This window comes from Rhinolophus hipposideros (assembly GCF_964194185.1).
Source record: "Rhinolophus hipposideros genome assembly, chromosome: X".
In the NCBI taxonomy this organism is placed as follows: Eukaryota; Metazoa; Chordata; class Mammalia; order Chiroptera; family Rhinolophidae; genus Rhinolophus; species Rhinolophus hipposideros.
Window position 1 is genome coordinate 56,857,594 of NC_138046.1, and position 17,091 is coordinate 56,874,684.

Consider the following 17,091-nt stretch of genomic DNA (forward strand, 5'->3'; position numbering starts at 1 on the left):
TGGAATTAGATGCCCCTTTGGTCTGGGTTTGGCTCCAGATCCAGGCCTAAATTTGAACTAAATTGAATTTCTGGCTTTGGTGGTGTGGCAGGGGCGAAGTGGGATGTAGCAGAGTGGGAGGCAGGGGTGCAAGGTGTTACTGCCATAGGAATATTAAATTCCATGTCAGCCTTTAGTTTAATTTGGCACTGACTGTTACTCGAACAAAGCAGCGTTGTGAGTAGCAGAGGAAGGGAGAGGAGGAAAATCAACACATTCTTGGAAATAAGATGTGGCTTTTGCTTTGACTATTTTGTTTTTTCATCAGCCACAGAAATATTTCTTTGCTCTGGGGCTCAACGAAAATCCCCTCCAGGACATGGTATAAACCTAAGTTTCAGAGGAAACTTTCATTTAAGATGTCAAGGAGTTAGCAAGACTTCACTTCATACTTGTTTGTTTTAATAGGAGAATCCCTTAGATAGTGTTATCTAGCCTCAGGAAAAAGCTTTGTATATATTTAGAGCACCCCCTACCCCACACCCTGCCCCAAGCCTCATTTCCGTAGCTATAGCATTTGTGGTGCTAGAAATGTTGATGTATGCTATATTTCCTGATGAACTTGCCTCAGTGTTAATAGGTGTATAAATGTATCATTGATCCATTCTCTCCATGTATTAATGTGTTAGGTTTTTCTAATTTTAGGATAAAATTCTAGTACAAAGCCTGGTAGTGCAGTAATTCTTTCTCCAACCGTTGTTTTCTTGGACCTCAGACATTTGGTGTGATGCTAAAAGGAGCTGGTCCTAGTTCATTAGTCGAAGCACAGGGAAGCTCTGTGTGACCAAGTCAACGGCACATTTCTGTTTTATGTTTCTGTAGTATATGTTTAAAGCAAGATTTCAAGCAAACACATTTGGGCATCCACCTCTCCTTCGCTAATGCAAGACTTTTTGCCATAGCAATACTACTGAATGCCCATTTGTGAAGTTAAGCTTGTGTCAGTGATGATGTAATGGGTTGGCTAGGCAATTTATATGGTCTCCTAATCCCATCCCTTTAGAAATAAGACACACTTACTAGACACTCAGTCTCTGCCTTGAAAGAGCTTACTTACACTTTAGTTAAGAAACCAGACCTTAATACATACTCTGTGCTGTAACAATATAGCCCACCTGTTCAGGATACATAACATGGGAACAAGGAGCTGCCTATATACATGATTTAAAAGCAAAAATAACACTATACTTCCATACTTTAAATGCCATCTACAATTTACTAGGAATGTCCAATTATCATCTTTCCTTGAGAGTTAAGTTGTTTTTGGTTGAATTTCACTTTTCTGTGTTTCACCATATGGGTAAAGGAGCATGCAAATCTATTGTTGGTGTTAGGTATCAACCCACATTTCCTACAGGAAAACAAAAACTATTTTTTCTCATAAGGATATATTTTTATGGAGGGAGCAAGAAGACTCAGACAAAGTTTCACAAAGTGTGTATTTTCCACTAAATGGAAAATTGAGTTGACACCCAACAAGTGATTATTCCCCACAATCCATTCATTCTTATGTTCCCTCCCCACCACATAAAACAATGTTTAAAAATTGAAAAGCACAAAATAAGAGAAAAAAATCAGCCAATTTTTCCACTCAGGTAAATTTCACCTTTCCTTTCAAGTTTTTGTCTCAAAATTTGTGACTGTACGTATTGCTTTGCAACCGCTTTGTTTCTCTTTGGAAATATATTTTTGTGGGTATTTTGCCATGTAATAAAATGCTCTTAGGTCACTTTTAACCTCTTTTTATTCCTTTACTTCCCTCTAGGGTACCAGGGGTAGGCGAGGCGGAATATCAGCACTCCAGGCGCTGCTGGTGATAGAAACAGTAAGATGAAATTATAAGGATGGGGGAGGGGCAGGGCCGGCGAAAGACTCTTGGTAAAAAAGTAAGCAAGCTCCACTGAAAGATGTAAGAAATGCCCCACACTAGAACCTTTGTACGTATATAGTTTTCAGCAGGGGGCGCTCGGAAATTGTCATCACTTTCCGGACAGCCTCCCGGACTTCACCCTCTAGAAAATTGAACAGTGTTTCCGGCTCTTCCCAGTTGTGGACGCTCGTAAGTTTTCGGCAGTTTCCGGAGAAACTCGAGGACTCCTTGCTCTGTTCTGACCGCCCAGAGCAGCGGGGCAGGGTCCTGGGCTAGTCATGGCGTCCCCATCTCGGAGACTGCAGACTAAACCAGTCATTACTTGTTTCAAGAGCGTTCTCCTGATCTACACTTTCATCTTCTGGGTGAGAGACGGAGGCGCCGGGGAACCGAAGGGGATCCTGGGCCTGGGTGGGGGGTGTGACACTGAGCGGAGGGAGCTCCGATCAGGCGTGGGAGAGGGAAGCGTGCGGGGCTGATGGCGGGTGGTTTGGGCTGCAGTTGCTGCGGGGACCCGGGTGCTGTCGACGAGTTGCTGGGGCCCCAGTTCGAACTCGGGCATCTTGCCGGCGCCACGGTCTGGGTGTGGGACGACGTCGGCGGATAGGCTGAGCTGGGACCCAGACATGCCTAGCGTTCAAATTCGATTGGGGGTGGGGCGAATGAGGGACTTAACTCCCCAGAGTACTCAGAGGGTGTCCCCAGACCGTTGTAGAGGTAAGGCTGGCCCGTCCACTCTAAGGACTCGCTTGCATAATAGTCTCTTTCTTTTCACTGCTTCATAAGCGGGGAGTATTTCTCAGGTAAGTATGGTAATGGTTCCTCTCCAGCCAATCTATCCTTGGGCTTGGTTTTGTGTACCATTCTTTGTGCCCATCTCTGAACTGGGGGGCGGGTGGGGGTGGGGAGGGGAAGTTTCTGGAACTTATAGAAACTTTTTTTTTCCTCCAGGAAGGTTTTCTTCTTAAGGCGGGAGCAGCACAGTTAAGGAAATTTTGATCCCTAGGGCAAATATGCCATGGGCTTGTGTTTACACAAAAAAACAGATGAAGTTTAAAAATTTTGTTACGATACCTGCTCTAGCTGCCCCCTGGTTTCACCCTGGCTACCTGGGCTACCTAGTGATCCCGCGTGTGGATTTATCAAGGCCTGTCCTTGCGTGCAGATCCCCTTTCTACCTACCTCTATGCCGCCCCCCCCTTGTCTGCCATATCCCAGCCACAGATCTGTGGCCACAGACTGCTAAATCAGTTGTCACACCTATTGTTTCTTAAATGCCTAGTGGTTTGCGGTTTAAAGATGCTGCTGTATACAATGTATAACTTTCTATTCTCTGATTTCCCACATAGATCACTGGTGTTATCCTTCTTGTGGTTGGCATTTGGGGCAAAGTGAGCTTGGAGAATTATTTTTCCCTCTTAAATGAGAAGGCCACTAATGTCCCCTTTGTGCTCATCGGTACTGGCACTGTCATCATAATTTTGGGCACCTTCGGCTGTTTTGCTACCTGCCGGGCTTCTGCATGGATGCTAAAACTGGTGAGTTTTTATTTTTCTTAGAATTGATTCTTGGTTTTTGAAAAGTCTTGCACACTTGTTTTCTTGGAACTAGCCATATCCTTTTAAGATTTTTCTTGTTAATTATGAAAACTTACCAAGTGACAGTTCAGCTGCCAATTCCCACTTTTGTTGTATTTTCCCTGCCCTTTTCAATAAAAACATGCTGAGCTGATTGAGCAGACCTTTTCTTTTCCCTTTTGACTCCCTTTGCGGCTGTGATGTATCTTGTTTATGCTGACTTGGACTTTCTTTTTATCCTGCAGTATGCAATGTTTCTGACTCTCATTTTTTTGGTTGAACTGGTCGCTGCCATCGTAGGGTTTGTTTTCAGACATGAGGTAAGCTTGAGTTTGGGAGATAAAAATGGATTAATTTAAGTAACAGAGTTAAAGACAACTCTTACTAGTTCAAAAATCACAACTGCGTTTAAAGCTTTACTTTGCAACCTATAGCGGACAATATGGCTTTGTAAAATTTCTAGCCCACTTTTAATATAAAAGAAAATTTAGAAAATTTTAAATACTAACAATCACCAGAATGAAATTAAAGGTACCCATAATTACATGTATTTCCAGTCATTTTTCTCAGCATAAGTACTTATTAAAGTGGAGATGGTACAATTTTTTTTTTAATTTATTGGGGTGACAATTGTTAGTAAAATTACATAGATTTTAGGTGTACAATTCTATAGGAGATGCTACAATTTATAACTTTGATAGGGAACTATTTAAAGCACAAAATTAATACCTTCTCCACTTATGACACACATTTAGAAAAGATTGAATATACTTAATGCAAATAATCAAAACCTCAATATTGAATTAGAAATACGGGTTCCACTCTGTTAAGCCTGTGGTTAGAAAATGATTCAGTGAGTTTAGTGAAGGCTCATCAATGAGAGTGTTTTACAAAGTGGTAATATAATCTCCCAAAGTAAGGTTTTGTAGCTTAAAAATTCCATAGGCATCAAATTTGTATTGTTTAAAGTGGATAAAGATTGGGGTTGGGGGGATACAGCTACCACTTGAATAAATACATGCTCCTATAATACTTTGAACTTGTAGTGGTTATCTTTTCTTGCTTAGTAGTCCCCTCAGCTAAACTATATCCCTTAGAGGACAGGATTGGACCACAGAAGTTAATCACCATGCATATTGCTGCTGTCAAAAATATAACATTGGTCAGATGTAGGAATTTCTCATTTGACCTAGAAACCAAAAGAACTTTCTAGAATCTTTATTTACTAGCCTTGTGTCTTTTTGCTGTAGATTAAGAACAGCTTTAAGAATAATTATGAGAAGGCTTTAAAGCAGTATAACACTACTGGAGATTATAGAAGTGATGCAGTAGACAAGATTCAAAATACGGTAAGTGGCCGTAGGTGGTGGCTTCTTAAGAGGGAACATATTCCCCACCCCTCAGAGAAGAGGATAGGGCCCTGGCTGCTAGGTGCTGTCCACTTATATTCTTATTATAATATTAGATTAGGAGAAAATGGAGCTATGTCCCTGGAAAGAAGTGTGGGATGATACTAAGTGACATATCTCCATTTTCTCCTAATCATTCTCCTCACGTGTACCTCTTCTCTTCACTCCCCACTGGCATCATGGACCAAGTACTATTAGCAACTAGGATAGCAGGAAAGTAAGGCTAGTCCAAAAATGTTAGAAACATTTGGTGTTAGAAACAAGTGCTAATCTTTTGAGCTATAATGCCAGTTGAGGACAGCCACACAAAAATATCATTGAGTATATATAATAAATGTTGTTTTGAACACAAATTGCAATCTAAGATGATAGGTTAAATATTTGACATAAAGTTGTAATATGAAGTATCAATGTTTTTGTTGGATTTTTTCAGTTGCATTGTTGTGGTGTTACCGACTTTAGGGATTGGAAGGATACTAATTATTACTCAGAAAAAGGATTTCCAAAAAGCTGCTGTAAACTTGAAGATTGTTCTCCTCAGAGAGATGCAGATAAAGTAAACAATGAAGTAAGGAGCCTTTTAAATTTTTTCCCCCTAAAGTATTAACTGAATACAGAATTGACTCAATTTTTAATTTTTACTCACAATACACATAATCTGAAACAGGGCAGGTATTGTTCTCATTGAAAAAATGAGGAAACTGAAACTCAGAAAATTTGTAACTTCAGCTCACACAACTAGTAAGAAACACTTTTAAATGCATAATCCAAAAGGTGGGACTTCTGTTCCTCAAACTTCTGTCAAAAACACTGTGCTTGAAAGGAGACTGGCTCTGTTATATGAAAGAGTAAGTTTTAATAAAATGCCAAAGGCTGGGGTAGCTAAAGCTCATCTTTCTGCAGAGATATATGATCAAAGTGTTTATTATTGCTTGTACTGTACTTAATGTTTTTCTTTTCTCTCCCATGAGGGTTGTTTTATAAAGGTGATGACCATTATAGAATCAGAAATGGGAGTTGTTGCCGGAATTTCCTTTGGAGTTGCTTGCTTCCAGGTAAGTCCCTGTAGTTAGGAAATGTTTCATCACTCTTGTGGGTGTCAGCTAGATTTCCACTCTAAGTCTTCAAATTTTTGCTTCGGGGGCCTTTGATAGCAAGGGCATTTTCAGAGAAGTCACATTTTCACAAAACTCTTGTTGCTCATCACAGTATGAAAATACTTTTATTTTGTATCTGAAACATATGTAGTCAATCATTTGTGATTAGGTCTTTATTTAACTTATTTGGGAGGGGATTTAGTATTTTCATTTCAATTTTTTTTCATTCATATAATAAATATTTTTTGCTTTACCAAGTCATATTTGGACATTCCCATTTTGTGATATCTTGGATGTTATGTTTTGCCACAACTGCAGAGTTCTCTAAGTTTTTATTCTCATTTTACCTGTTCTTTTTGCCATGACCAGTCATGCCTTGAAACTACAGAAAGCAAGGCTTAGAATTAACTTCTAGTGGTACATATCTTTTGAAAGCAATTAACTGTGGAAAGACCTGGTGCTGTCTTAGTTGTGGCAATTTTCCAGCACCATAGTTAATTAAATAAATCATGAGATAGATGGGAACCTTTCTTTGCTCTGTAATCAGTCAAGATTCTCAAACATTATTAGGATCTTTTTTTTCCTGGCCTACAACTGCCTAATGAGTTGCATATAAGTCCCAACCTATTAAAATTTAGATCATACAACCCAACATTCAATATGTGCCTGTTATTTTACGTGGATGTTATGTTGTGGGTCAAATTGTATTTCCTGAGTTTTGCTACTTCTCACTGTAGCGTGAAAAGTCTGTATTGTGGCTCTAAATCTCTGCGCCTCACAGATGGAGATTTTACTTGATGACATGCTTATTCTAAGCTATACCCTGTTTGTTCTGGTAACTGAAAAGATGAGTAAGAAAAGCTTTCCCCAAACTGTGACGTTTAGAATTTTCCTTGAGTGATTTTTGCCAGTGATACTTGTGAAATTCCTGGTCACTGTAGTAGTAAAACTTCACTTATATTCTTTGAATGTGATGCAGGTGCTGCAGAGTATCAAACAAAACTGTCTAGAAAAACTTCAGGAAGAAAATTATTAGTGAATTAGAAGTGAAAGGAGACAGTATCTATATCCTGAGTTCTTTAAACTCTTTGGTGTGTGTGTTTAATTTTGCTCGCATTTTATTTCCAGCTGATTGGAATCTTTCTCGCCTACTGCCTCTCTCGTGCCATAACAAATAACCAGTATGAGATAGTGTAACCAGCATAACACGGTCTTACTCCTCTCCAACTTTAAGGTACGTTCATTTTGGTCCTCAGCCCTGTCAGTCTTGGTGTTTGCTTTAGCCTATGCGTATGGATGGACAGAGTTTGCCAAGAAGGTCTTGTCCAGTAGTGCCTTCAAATCTTGTTGGTGCTGTTAGCCCCACATACACAGCTCAAATCTCTACATACAAGGCATGGCCCCAAAGTACAGAAGAGCCTCTCTAGGTTTAACAACACATCAGCCTAAAGATCCTAAGTGGTCCCCTTTCTAACAATTTTGGGCCTAGAATGAAGAGAAATGAGGTTCCCTGGCAGGTATACTCTGCTCTTGACCAATAGTGGAAATTTCCCCTAGTCTTTGACCTAGTTCTCATTTATCACAGTCCTCTGGTGGACTGTGTATCGTTAGAGCCATAAACTCATCTGACCTAACCAAGAACCAGATTTAGGGGAAACGTGTGTTTCAATAACTTCAGCATTTGAATGGTAAAAAGTTAGAAGTGTTGCTGGCCGAATTAATCACCCTTCACATTTTAATTGAGCCACCGCTTGGGAACACATGAAGGTTTTCATTGGCAGAATATATTAGAATGTGTGCAAGTGGATACAGATATAAAATTTGGGTTACAAGTAAATTAAATTTTTTTCTGTAATTTTAGGACATTTACATCCCCCTCCCCCATGAAGTACCAGATCGCTTGGATGGAATACTGCCTACATTACCCACGAATAGACTGAAAAACTACACCAATAGTCTGATTCAATCTAAACCTTTGTTCAATATACATCCACCTTTTGTCCCATTCATCGAAGATCATTGAAACCCCTTACCACTCTGAAACACTGGAAGAGCTAGTAAATTGTAAATGAAACGATGCTGTGTTCCTCTTGTCTTTTGTTTTTCTCATTGTGGGGCTTTTGAAAGGCACTATAGATTTTCTATTTTGATGTAGTATTATAAAATGGGAAATCGATCCCTCCGAACTGGCACCTTCCCAGCCAAGGTTATCTGGTTTGATTATATCATTTACATGAAGAAGTTAAAATGTTTTCATTAGTCTGTCTCTGTTCTGCTGATAGGCAAAGAGTGACATTGTGTAATTTAATTCCAGCCAGGAGTTGGATGGCACCCATCATTAGAGTCGCCAAGTGGTAGTAACAGTCTCTGACCTAAGGCACCCAAGGCTAAAAGTCACTACTAATATTCTGTGACACATCAGGTAGCAGCACACTTAACACTACATTTCTTTGCCACCAAATTAAGGTGTTTATCCTGATGTTTATATTTTCTCTATTATTTGAAAGGCTTAATTATTAATGGTGTTGGAATTATTTTATTTTTCTGAAAAATTTAAAGCAACTCATCTTTATTAGCTTTAGCTGGTGGTATTTCCTTATAAGGTTGACATGACTTAATTGTCAGTACTGTGGTCAGCTTTAATAATTTTAGTTTTGGTTGGTGCCTTTGATTAACAAATACAAGTCTTTTGCAAAATAAATATTGTTTTCCTCTAAAATAGTTGTGTTTAAATTTACTTTTAGAAAATACGCTGGGATGTCTTCCACCAAAAAAGCTAAGCCCCACATTTCCACTTGGAGTGTAGTTTTAGATATGAAATGTAAAACTGAGGTATTAATGCCGTCATTTACAAAAAATTAATCCTGATTTAGGGTCAAGATGGCAGAGTAGGTAACTGTTGTGCTTGCTGCCTTTCATGACCACATCAAAATTACAACTAAACAACAGAACAACCATCAATGAGAATTGCCTGAAGTCTAGCTGAACCAGAGCCGTACAACTAAAGACATACAGAAGAAGCCACCTCAACACTGGTGGGGGGGTGGAGATTCAGAACAGGCTGGTCCCACATCTGCATGTGACCATTAAAAATCAGGAAAGATATCTCAGCTACAGAGGTCCCCACTGAGGAGAGAGGGGTCCCAGCCCCACACCAGGCTTCTTAGCCCAGGGTTTCACTGTTGCAGAGAGAAGTTCTCATAACTTCTGGCTGTGAAAACCAGTGGAGATTGTGACTGAGTGAGCCGAAAGGAGATTACAGTCCCAGGCATTACTCTTAAAGGGCCCATGCACGGACTTACTCGCTGATGGACTCACTCTGAGCTCTAGCACAGGGGCAGCAGTTGAAAAGATGCAAGGGACAAACAAAGAGGAACTGAGTTGTCTGGAGGGGCAGCTTTCTTCAGGAGGGAGGAGCTGGTGGAAGCCATTGTTTCTTTGTGGAGGCCTCCCGCCTTCTGGAGTATAGACACCGGCAACCGCCATATCTGAGTCTCCATCAGCCTGGCTGATGGAATCACCATTCATTTGCCCCGCCCTGGTGGTATGCATCATTAGGGTATCAGAAGGAGAAGAGTGACAACAAGGAATGGAAAACGTAATTGAAGAAATAATGACAGAGAATTTCCCTAACCTGGCAAAGGAAATAGACATACAAGCCCAGGAAGTGCAGAGTCCCAAACAAGATGAACCCAAACAGGCCCACACCAAGACACATCATAATTAAAGTGCCAAATGTTAAGACAAAGAAAGATTCTTAAAAGCAGCAAGAGAAGGGCAGCTAGTAACTTATAAGGGAGCTCCCATAAGATTGTCAGCTGATTTCTCAATACAAACTGCAGGCCAGAAGGGGTTGGCACAAAATATTCAACATAACAAAAAGCAAGGAACTACAGCCAAGATTACCCAGCACAGCTGTCATTTAGAATCGAAGGACAGATAAAGAACTTCCTAGACAAGAAAAAGCTAAAGGAGTTCATCACCACCAAACCAGTATTACAAGGAATGTTAGAAGGACTTCCTTAAGATGAAAAAAAAAGTGTCAAAAATATGAACAATAAAATGGGCAATAAGGACATATCTATCAACAATTACTTTAAATGTAAATGAATTAAATGCTCCTATCAAAAAACAGGGTGACTGAATGGATGAGAAAACAAGACCTTTACATATGCTGCCTACAAGAGACTCACTTAACATCAAAAGACACACACAGAATGAAATTAAAGGGATGGGAAAAAGATATTTCATGAAAATGGAAACAAGTGAAACAGCTTGGATAGCAATACTTATACCAGACAAAATGGATTTTGAAACCAAGGGTATAACAAGAGACAAAGACCCAGTAATCCCACTTCTGTGTATTTGTCTCAAGAAACCCAAAATGCTTCTTCAAGGGGACATGTGCTTCCATATGTTCATTGCAGCATTATTTACAGTGGCCAAGTTGTGGAGGCAGCCTGGGTGTCTGTCGATGGATGAATGGATAAAGAGGAGGCGGTACATATATACAATGGAATATTTCTTGTCCATGGAAGGGAATGGGTTCTTGCCATCTGGGGCAGCATGAATGGACCTGGAGGGTGTTGTGCTGAGTGGAGTATATCAGATAGATGCCATGTGGAATCTAAAGAACAAAGAAAGAAACAAACCCAATAGAAACAAACTCATAGATACTGAGAACATTTTGATGGTTCCCAGATGGGCAGGGTTTGGGGTAGTGTGTGTAAAAGCGAAAGAGGTTAAGAAATACAAATTGGTCATTACAAAGTAGTCATGAGGATGTAGAACATAGGATAAGGAATATAGTCAATAATATTGTAATAACTATGCATGGTGTCGGATGGGTACTAGATTTATCGGGATGAAAGATGGGATGGGGGTTAGGGACAGGGTGGAAATAGTGAAGGGATTAAGAAGTACAAATTTGTAGTTACAGAATAGTCATGGGGATGTAAAAAAGCATAGGGAATATAGCCAATAATATGGTAATAACTATGTATTGTGCCCAGTGCATACTAGACTAACCATGGGGATAACTTCTTAAATTACACAAATGTCGCAACACTATGCTTTCTTTACACCAGAAATTAATATAAAATAAAATACTGAGTGTCAAGAAATTAATTAATTAAAAAAATTAATGCCTCTGTTTACAAAAACCTATTCCCTGTGTAAGGCTTACATTCCTTGTGAAATAGCATATTCTTAGCATTCTTCTAAAAACTAGAGATACGACTTTTTTGATTATATAGTTTACATTAAGAAGTTGGATAGAGTAGAGTAACCTCTACTTTCAGGATAGTAAGGAAATTAACAATTAAAATTTGAGTTGAAATGGGGGAATTCTTTCTTTGGTTTTGGGTTTCTTTGTATACCTATTAGTAGAACCTAGCTCACCTCTGATTGCCACACATCCACACAGTCCTTGAATTCAATGGTAAGGGGGAGTTAATCACAATTACAACAAAAGTGGACAAAAACTAAAGGAGTTATGTAAGATTAATAATGACTTTCAGGTGCATGTTTTAAAATGCTTGGCGTTAACTGCAGAAAGAGGATATTGTCCATTACAACATTTGACAGTGATGATGTGGGGACAGTCCCAGAGAGCAGTTTCCAGGCTCTCAGCCTCATGTGGAAAGGTGCTGGCTTGGGTAGTAGATGGCCACCAGCTGTGGCTAATTGACCATCAGCTGTAACCAATTAGCCAATTAGCCACTGATATAACTGCTGCAGCTGCGTTGGTTGGTCAGTCGGTGGGTTGGCAGGCAGAGAAGCGGATGGCAGGTTGCAGGTTGTGTGACTCCAGCCACCAGTGAGACTATAGTGGTATGACTCCCCTATCTATGGCTCCGTGGGTGTTCCTTTTTGGCCTCACCATGTCCTGTGTTCTTATGTGGGGAGCGGGAGCAGAGACCCTGCAGGCTGCCCCGCATGACAAATGGCGCAGCGAGCAGGGTCTCCCGCACGACGGATGACTTGAAATACGAAGGTAGAATGATAAAACAGTTGAAAAATAGTGGCTCTCCAAATGCAGTAAATAAGATTTTTTTTTGACTATTGGAATTAATGAAGCTAAAGAAGCAAATATTTAAAGAATAATCAGAGCAATTTTCAAATAGGTATTTTTCACTAGATGGGCTAGAAGAAACTTTTAAATTTTCTTTAAGTAGTTTTTTAAAGTTAAAAGGTTTCCCTCATTATTAAAAAGAAAAAAAAATACGTCATAGGTGTGGGGACAGAGTTCCAGAGAGCTGTTTCTAGGCTCTCGGCCTCACGTGGAGAGGTGCTGGCTCGGGTAGTAGATGGCCATCAGCTGTAACCAGTTAGCCATTGGCCACTGATATAACTGCCGTGGCTGAGCTAGCAAGTTCAGTTAGCAAGGGGTTGGTTGGTTGGCAGAGAAGCACGGATTATGGAGCCTGCTTCCTGTGTCTCCAACCCAGCTGCCAGTGAGAATATAGTACTATGACTCCCCTATCTATGGCTCCGTAGGTGTTCCCTTTTGGCCTCACCATATTCTGTGTCCACCCACCGAGAGCGGGACCAGAGTCTCTGCATTACAACAGGAAATATAGAAAGTAGAAAAAGAAAAAAATAATACACCACACGTCACCCTTAAGGTGGATTGGTGTACTTATTTTTAAGATGGGTTTATTTTGCATGGTTAGTTACAGAAGTCATTTATAAGCCAATGTGTGCACGTGCACACTGGACTGTAAAATTCACCTCTACCTTCAATGTGCCAAATGTATTCTGTGGGTTTTCTCACTTCCAGGGACCAGGTGATTCCTGCAAGGCGGCTCTGAACTGCACTTTGAGGAGCAGAACTAGCACGGGTATACTATCCGAAGCATGGAAAGCTTGGCAGGTTTGGCCTATTCCTGTAGGGGGTTGGGTTTATGTTGTAGGCATCAAACTTTTATGGATATAAATAGCTAATATAAGGTATAAATGCCATTTCTGTGTTTCCTCAGAGCTCACACAGGATTCTTTGAGATCTGATGTGTTTAATCTCCTGTTGGAATCCAGTTTGGTACTTTGCCAGTGATGCAGTCAACCCAACTGATTAAATTATGAGAAGTGAAATAATATATACATTTTTAAAAAATGAAACCGAGGAAACTTTGGTTCCTTGTACTTTTCTGTGAGGGCTTATGTTTGTATTTGTAGAAAAAACTTTTACTATGGTATAAATACCATTTCTGCTTTCCCCCACAGCATACGTAATATACATTGAGGTTTGATTTTCATTAAGTTTGCTGCCCTTCGAGGTTGACACTTTGCCTATGATGTGGCAAACCAAACTTTTTAATTCAAAAAGGAAAACAAAAGACTGATATATCAGAAAAGCACATACATTGAAACAGTTACAGGGAAATGAGACTTCCATTTTTAAGTCATTGGTCTACAACTTTGCCCAGATTCCTTGTGAGAGAAAAGGCATGATTTAATATGGCTTTTCTATTAAGTAGAGACCCCATGGCATTTTGTAGAGTTAGGCACTTGTAAGAGCACAGCAAATGTTAATGAAACAAATGAATGAGTGAGTGAATCTAATTGTAATGGCTCTTTAATGTTCTGTGTGAAATAAATTGTTGATCTAAATATCTCATTCCATGTAAGCCACCGTTTATATAATAGAGACCACTGCCCAGCCAGAAACCATTTAAACTCAGAAACCACTGCTAACTTCCTTCTGGTCACATCACTTTTAGCTGCTTCTCTTTTTTGGACTCACTACATTCAATGCCACTGAAGAGCCTTGTTTTGTTTTTACTTTTGACCTTGTAATATCCTGCTTTTCTTCCTTTTTACTGCTCTTTCTGGTTTACTTTGCTGTTTTAATTTCCTCCTACTTTTCAAGTGTGGCTGCCCCCAAAGGCTTGCATTTGGCTTTCTGCTCTTAGATCATGCTGACTTTGGAGGAATTAAATGTAGATGATCATCAGGCCTAACCCCTTGCTCTCTGGTTTTACTCTTTAGTTGTGTGTTGGTCATAGCATCTTGTTTGTGTCCTCCTCCCACCACACCCAAAAGCGTAGCATTCTGATCACTTAAAAATTTAAAAAAAATCCTCCCATAACATTAGTCCGTGGATAGTAGGCACTCATTTGATATTGAATGAACTGGCTCTGTCACCAGGAATAACACAGTTAATGGGAATTGGGGGAATAGGCCATTTGCACTAAGAGTTCATTATTGTTGGCTCTGCCACATGCACATATCAGGTGCACATGAGTTCTTTGGGTAAGATTTTCCTACTTGATCTGGTGGTGGTCTCATTATCATGTCCTCAATGTTTTTATTTAAAAAATAAAGTGATTTTTAAAGCCTTCTCTCCAAGTTTCTCACCACATTATGTGGGAAAATACAAGACTAGTAGTAGTATCCTCAAAACAAATGAAATGGGCATGGTGCTTGCCTGGATATAGACAATTCACAAATGGGTGTATACAGCATATAAAGAGGTGATATAATTACTCAGAGTCATCTCTGGAAAGGTGGAGTAGCTACATTAATGTGCACAGTTAGGGCAACACAAATGGGGTACAGTATAAGAGATTTTGAGGTGAGGGTTGACATCCATACATTTTCACCCTGTCATGCACTTCCTTGGCAGGAAAATGGCATATAAGAAAAGGTAGACCCTTTGCACAAAGAGTTTTTTTTCTACTCAGTTTCTTCACCCCAAGAGGAAAGATAAGAGAACTAATATTTATTGAGCACTTACTAATTGCCAGACATTGTCTAAGGTCCTTCAGTCAACCACTCTGTGCAGAGAGGTAGTGCTACCCCATTTTTCAGACACTCTTCTCAGAAAAAGCTGAAGGTTACATTAAGTAACTTGCCCAAGTTCTCATAGCTAGTAAGTAGCAGATCCTGTATTAAAACTTAAATCTGATTCTAAAGCCCATGCTTCTTTCATTGGATATTGCTGCATCTTAATGGTAAAAAGGGGATTATGTGACATTAGTCCATAGCCAGAGAACAGAAGTAAGAAAAAAAGTTTCTCTTCCAAATACCTTTAATCAGGCTATATTCCATATGAATTCTTTAAGAAGGAAACCTTTAAGAAAAAGACTGTCCTATTTTCTCACAGTGTGCTCTTGTATGGTGTTAGCACACAAATACACATCAAAAACAAATCCTGTTGTTACTCCCTGCCCCCACAACAATATTGAATCAAAGCAATGATTACAAACAGTTAATCACACTCTAAACATTAATCCCTCCTATATTTTTTTTGTTTCACTTACAGTTGACTACAATATTATATTACTTTCAGGTGTACAACATAATAATTAGACATTTATATAACTTACAAAGTGATCAACTGATAAATCAAGTACCCATCTGACACCCTACATAATTATTACCATATTATTGACTATATGCTTTATGCTATAATTTACATCCCCATGACTATTTTGTAAACACCAATTTGTACTTCTTAATCTCTTCACCGCTTTCACCTTGCCCCAAAACCCCCTCCCATCTATCACCCTGATAAATCTACTCTGCATCTGACACCATCAGAGTTATTACAATATTACTGACTGTAGTCCTTCTCTTATACCCTACATCCCTATGACTACTTTGTAACAACCAATTTGTACTTCTTAATCCCTTCCCCTTTTGCACCCACTATCCCAACCCACCTCCCATCTGGCAACCATCAAATGTTCTCTGTATAAGTTTATTTTGATTTCATTTGTTTGTTTATCATAGGACATTTGTCTTTTGCTGTCTGACTTACCATACTCAGCACAATACCCTCTAGGTCCATCCATGTTGTTGCAGATGACAAGATTTCATTCTTTTATATGGCTGAGTGATATTCCATTGTGTGTGTGTGTGTGTGTGTGTGTATGTATGTGTGTGAGTGTGTATACTAGTGTATATATGTATATATATGTATATATATATATGTATATATATATATATATATATATATATATATATATATATATATATATATATATATATATATATAGAGAGAGAGAGAGAGAGAGAGAGAGAGAGAGAGAGAGAGAGAGAGAGAGACCTGATTCGGAAACTCATCCTAGAAAAATTGCTGCATACCTCATTGCTGAATATCACTATGGTCACCTTCAAAATACTCCCTTTGGAAAGCTTTGCACTGACACCAGCACCTAGTCTATCCTTCAAAGCAATTTTGGAACTCTTTCTGGAATGGCTGTCAGAGTTGTGGTATTACCCTCGATATCCTGAATGTCATCAAAATGTCTTCCTTTCAATATTTCCTTTATCTTTGGTTAAAGAAGAAAGTCACTGGGGTCCAGATCAGGTGAGTAGGGAGAGTGTTCCAATAGTTATTTGTTTACGGACTAAAATCTCCCTCACAGACAGTGCCGTGTAAGCTGGTGCATTGTCATGGTGCAAGAGCCATGAATTGTTAGCAAAAAGTTCAGGTCGTCTAACTTTTTCAAACAGCCTTTTCAGCACTTTCAAATAGTAAACTTGGTTAACTGTTTGTCCAGTTGGTACAAATTCATAATGAATAATCCCTCATATCAAAAAAGGTTAGCAACATCGTTGCATTAAGTTTGCAAACTTAATTGTCACAACTTCGTGTGTGCCACCTCTTTTTTATCCATTCATCTATTCAGGGACACCCAGGTTGCCTTCATATCTTAGCTTATGTAAATAATGCTGCAATGAACATATGGAGGAACACAACCCCCAAATGTAACATTTTGGATTTGTTCAAATAAAGACCTGGAAGTGGGATTACTAGGTCCCTTTCTGCCTCTTGTTATAGTCTTTGTGTTAAAGTCTATTTTGTCTGGTATAAGTATTACTACCCCAACTTTTTTTGTTTGTTTGTTTCCATTTTCATGAAATATCTTTTTCCATCCCTTTCAGTCTGTGTGTGTCTTTTGATCTGAAGTGAGTCTTTTGTAGGTAGTATATGTAATGGTCTTGTTTTCTTATCCATTTAGTTCCCTTATATTTTGATTGGAGCATTTAATTTATTTACATTGAAAGGAGTTGTTGATAGGTATGTAGTTATTGCCATGTTATTATTTAGATATGTTTCTTTTTTAATCTTAAAGAATTTCCTCTAAGAT

The 17,091-nt window shown here is 39.2% G+C and overlaps 1 protein-coding gene across 2 annotated transcripts; it reads left to right on the forward strand.

The window, feature by feature from the left end:
* Positions 1-1,996: 1,996 nt before the first annotated feature.
* TSPAN6 (tetraspanin 6) lies at positions 1,997-8,707 on the forward strand. Of its 2 annotated transcripts, none has more exons than XM_081043283.1 (8): positions 1,997-2,274; positions 3,259-3,447; positions 3,732-3,806; positions 4,737-4,835; positions 5,329-5,463; positions 5,867-5,950; positions 7,121-7,226; positions 7,854-8,707. In XM_081043283.1, the coding sequence occupies exons 1-7, from the start codon at positions 2,188-2,190 to the stop codon at positions 7,187-7,189; spliced, it is 738 nt and encodes a 245-aa protein (XP_080899409.1). In that variant the 5' UTR covers positions 1,997-2,187; the 3' UTR covers positions 7,190-7,226; positions 7,854-8,707. The 2 variants fall into 2 exon arrangements, with proteins under 2 accessions (XP_080899409.1, XP_080899410.1); XM_081043284.1 differs by lacking the exon at positions 1,997-2,274 and adding an exon at positions 2,365-2,712.
* Positions 8,708-17,091: the final 8,384 nt, after the last annotated feature.

Excerpts from the sequence above, each read along its gene's own strand:
- TSPAN6 (XM_081043283.1), top strand. The coding sequence starts at position 2,188 with ATGGCGTCCCCATCTCGGAGACTGCAGACTAAACCAGTCATTACTTGT. Across the intron at positions 4,836-5,328 it reads TAGACAAGATTCAAAATACG|TTGCATTGTTGTGGTGTTAC; the intron begins GTAAGTGGCCGT and ends GGATTTTTTCAG. Across the intron at positions 5,464-5,866 it reads CAGATAAAGTAAACAATGAA|GGTTGTTTTATAAAGGTGAT; the intron begins GTAAGGAGCCTT and ends CTCTCCCATGAG.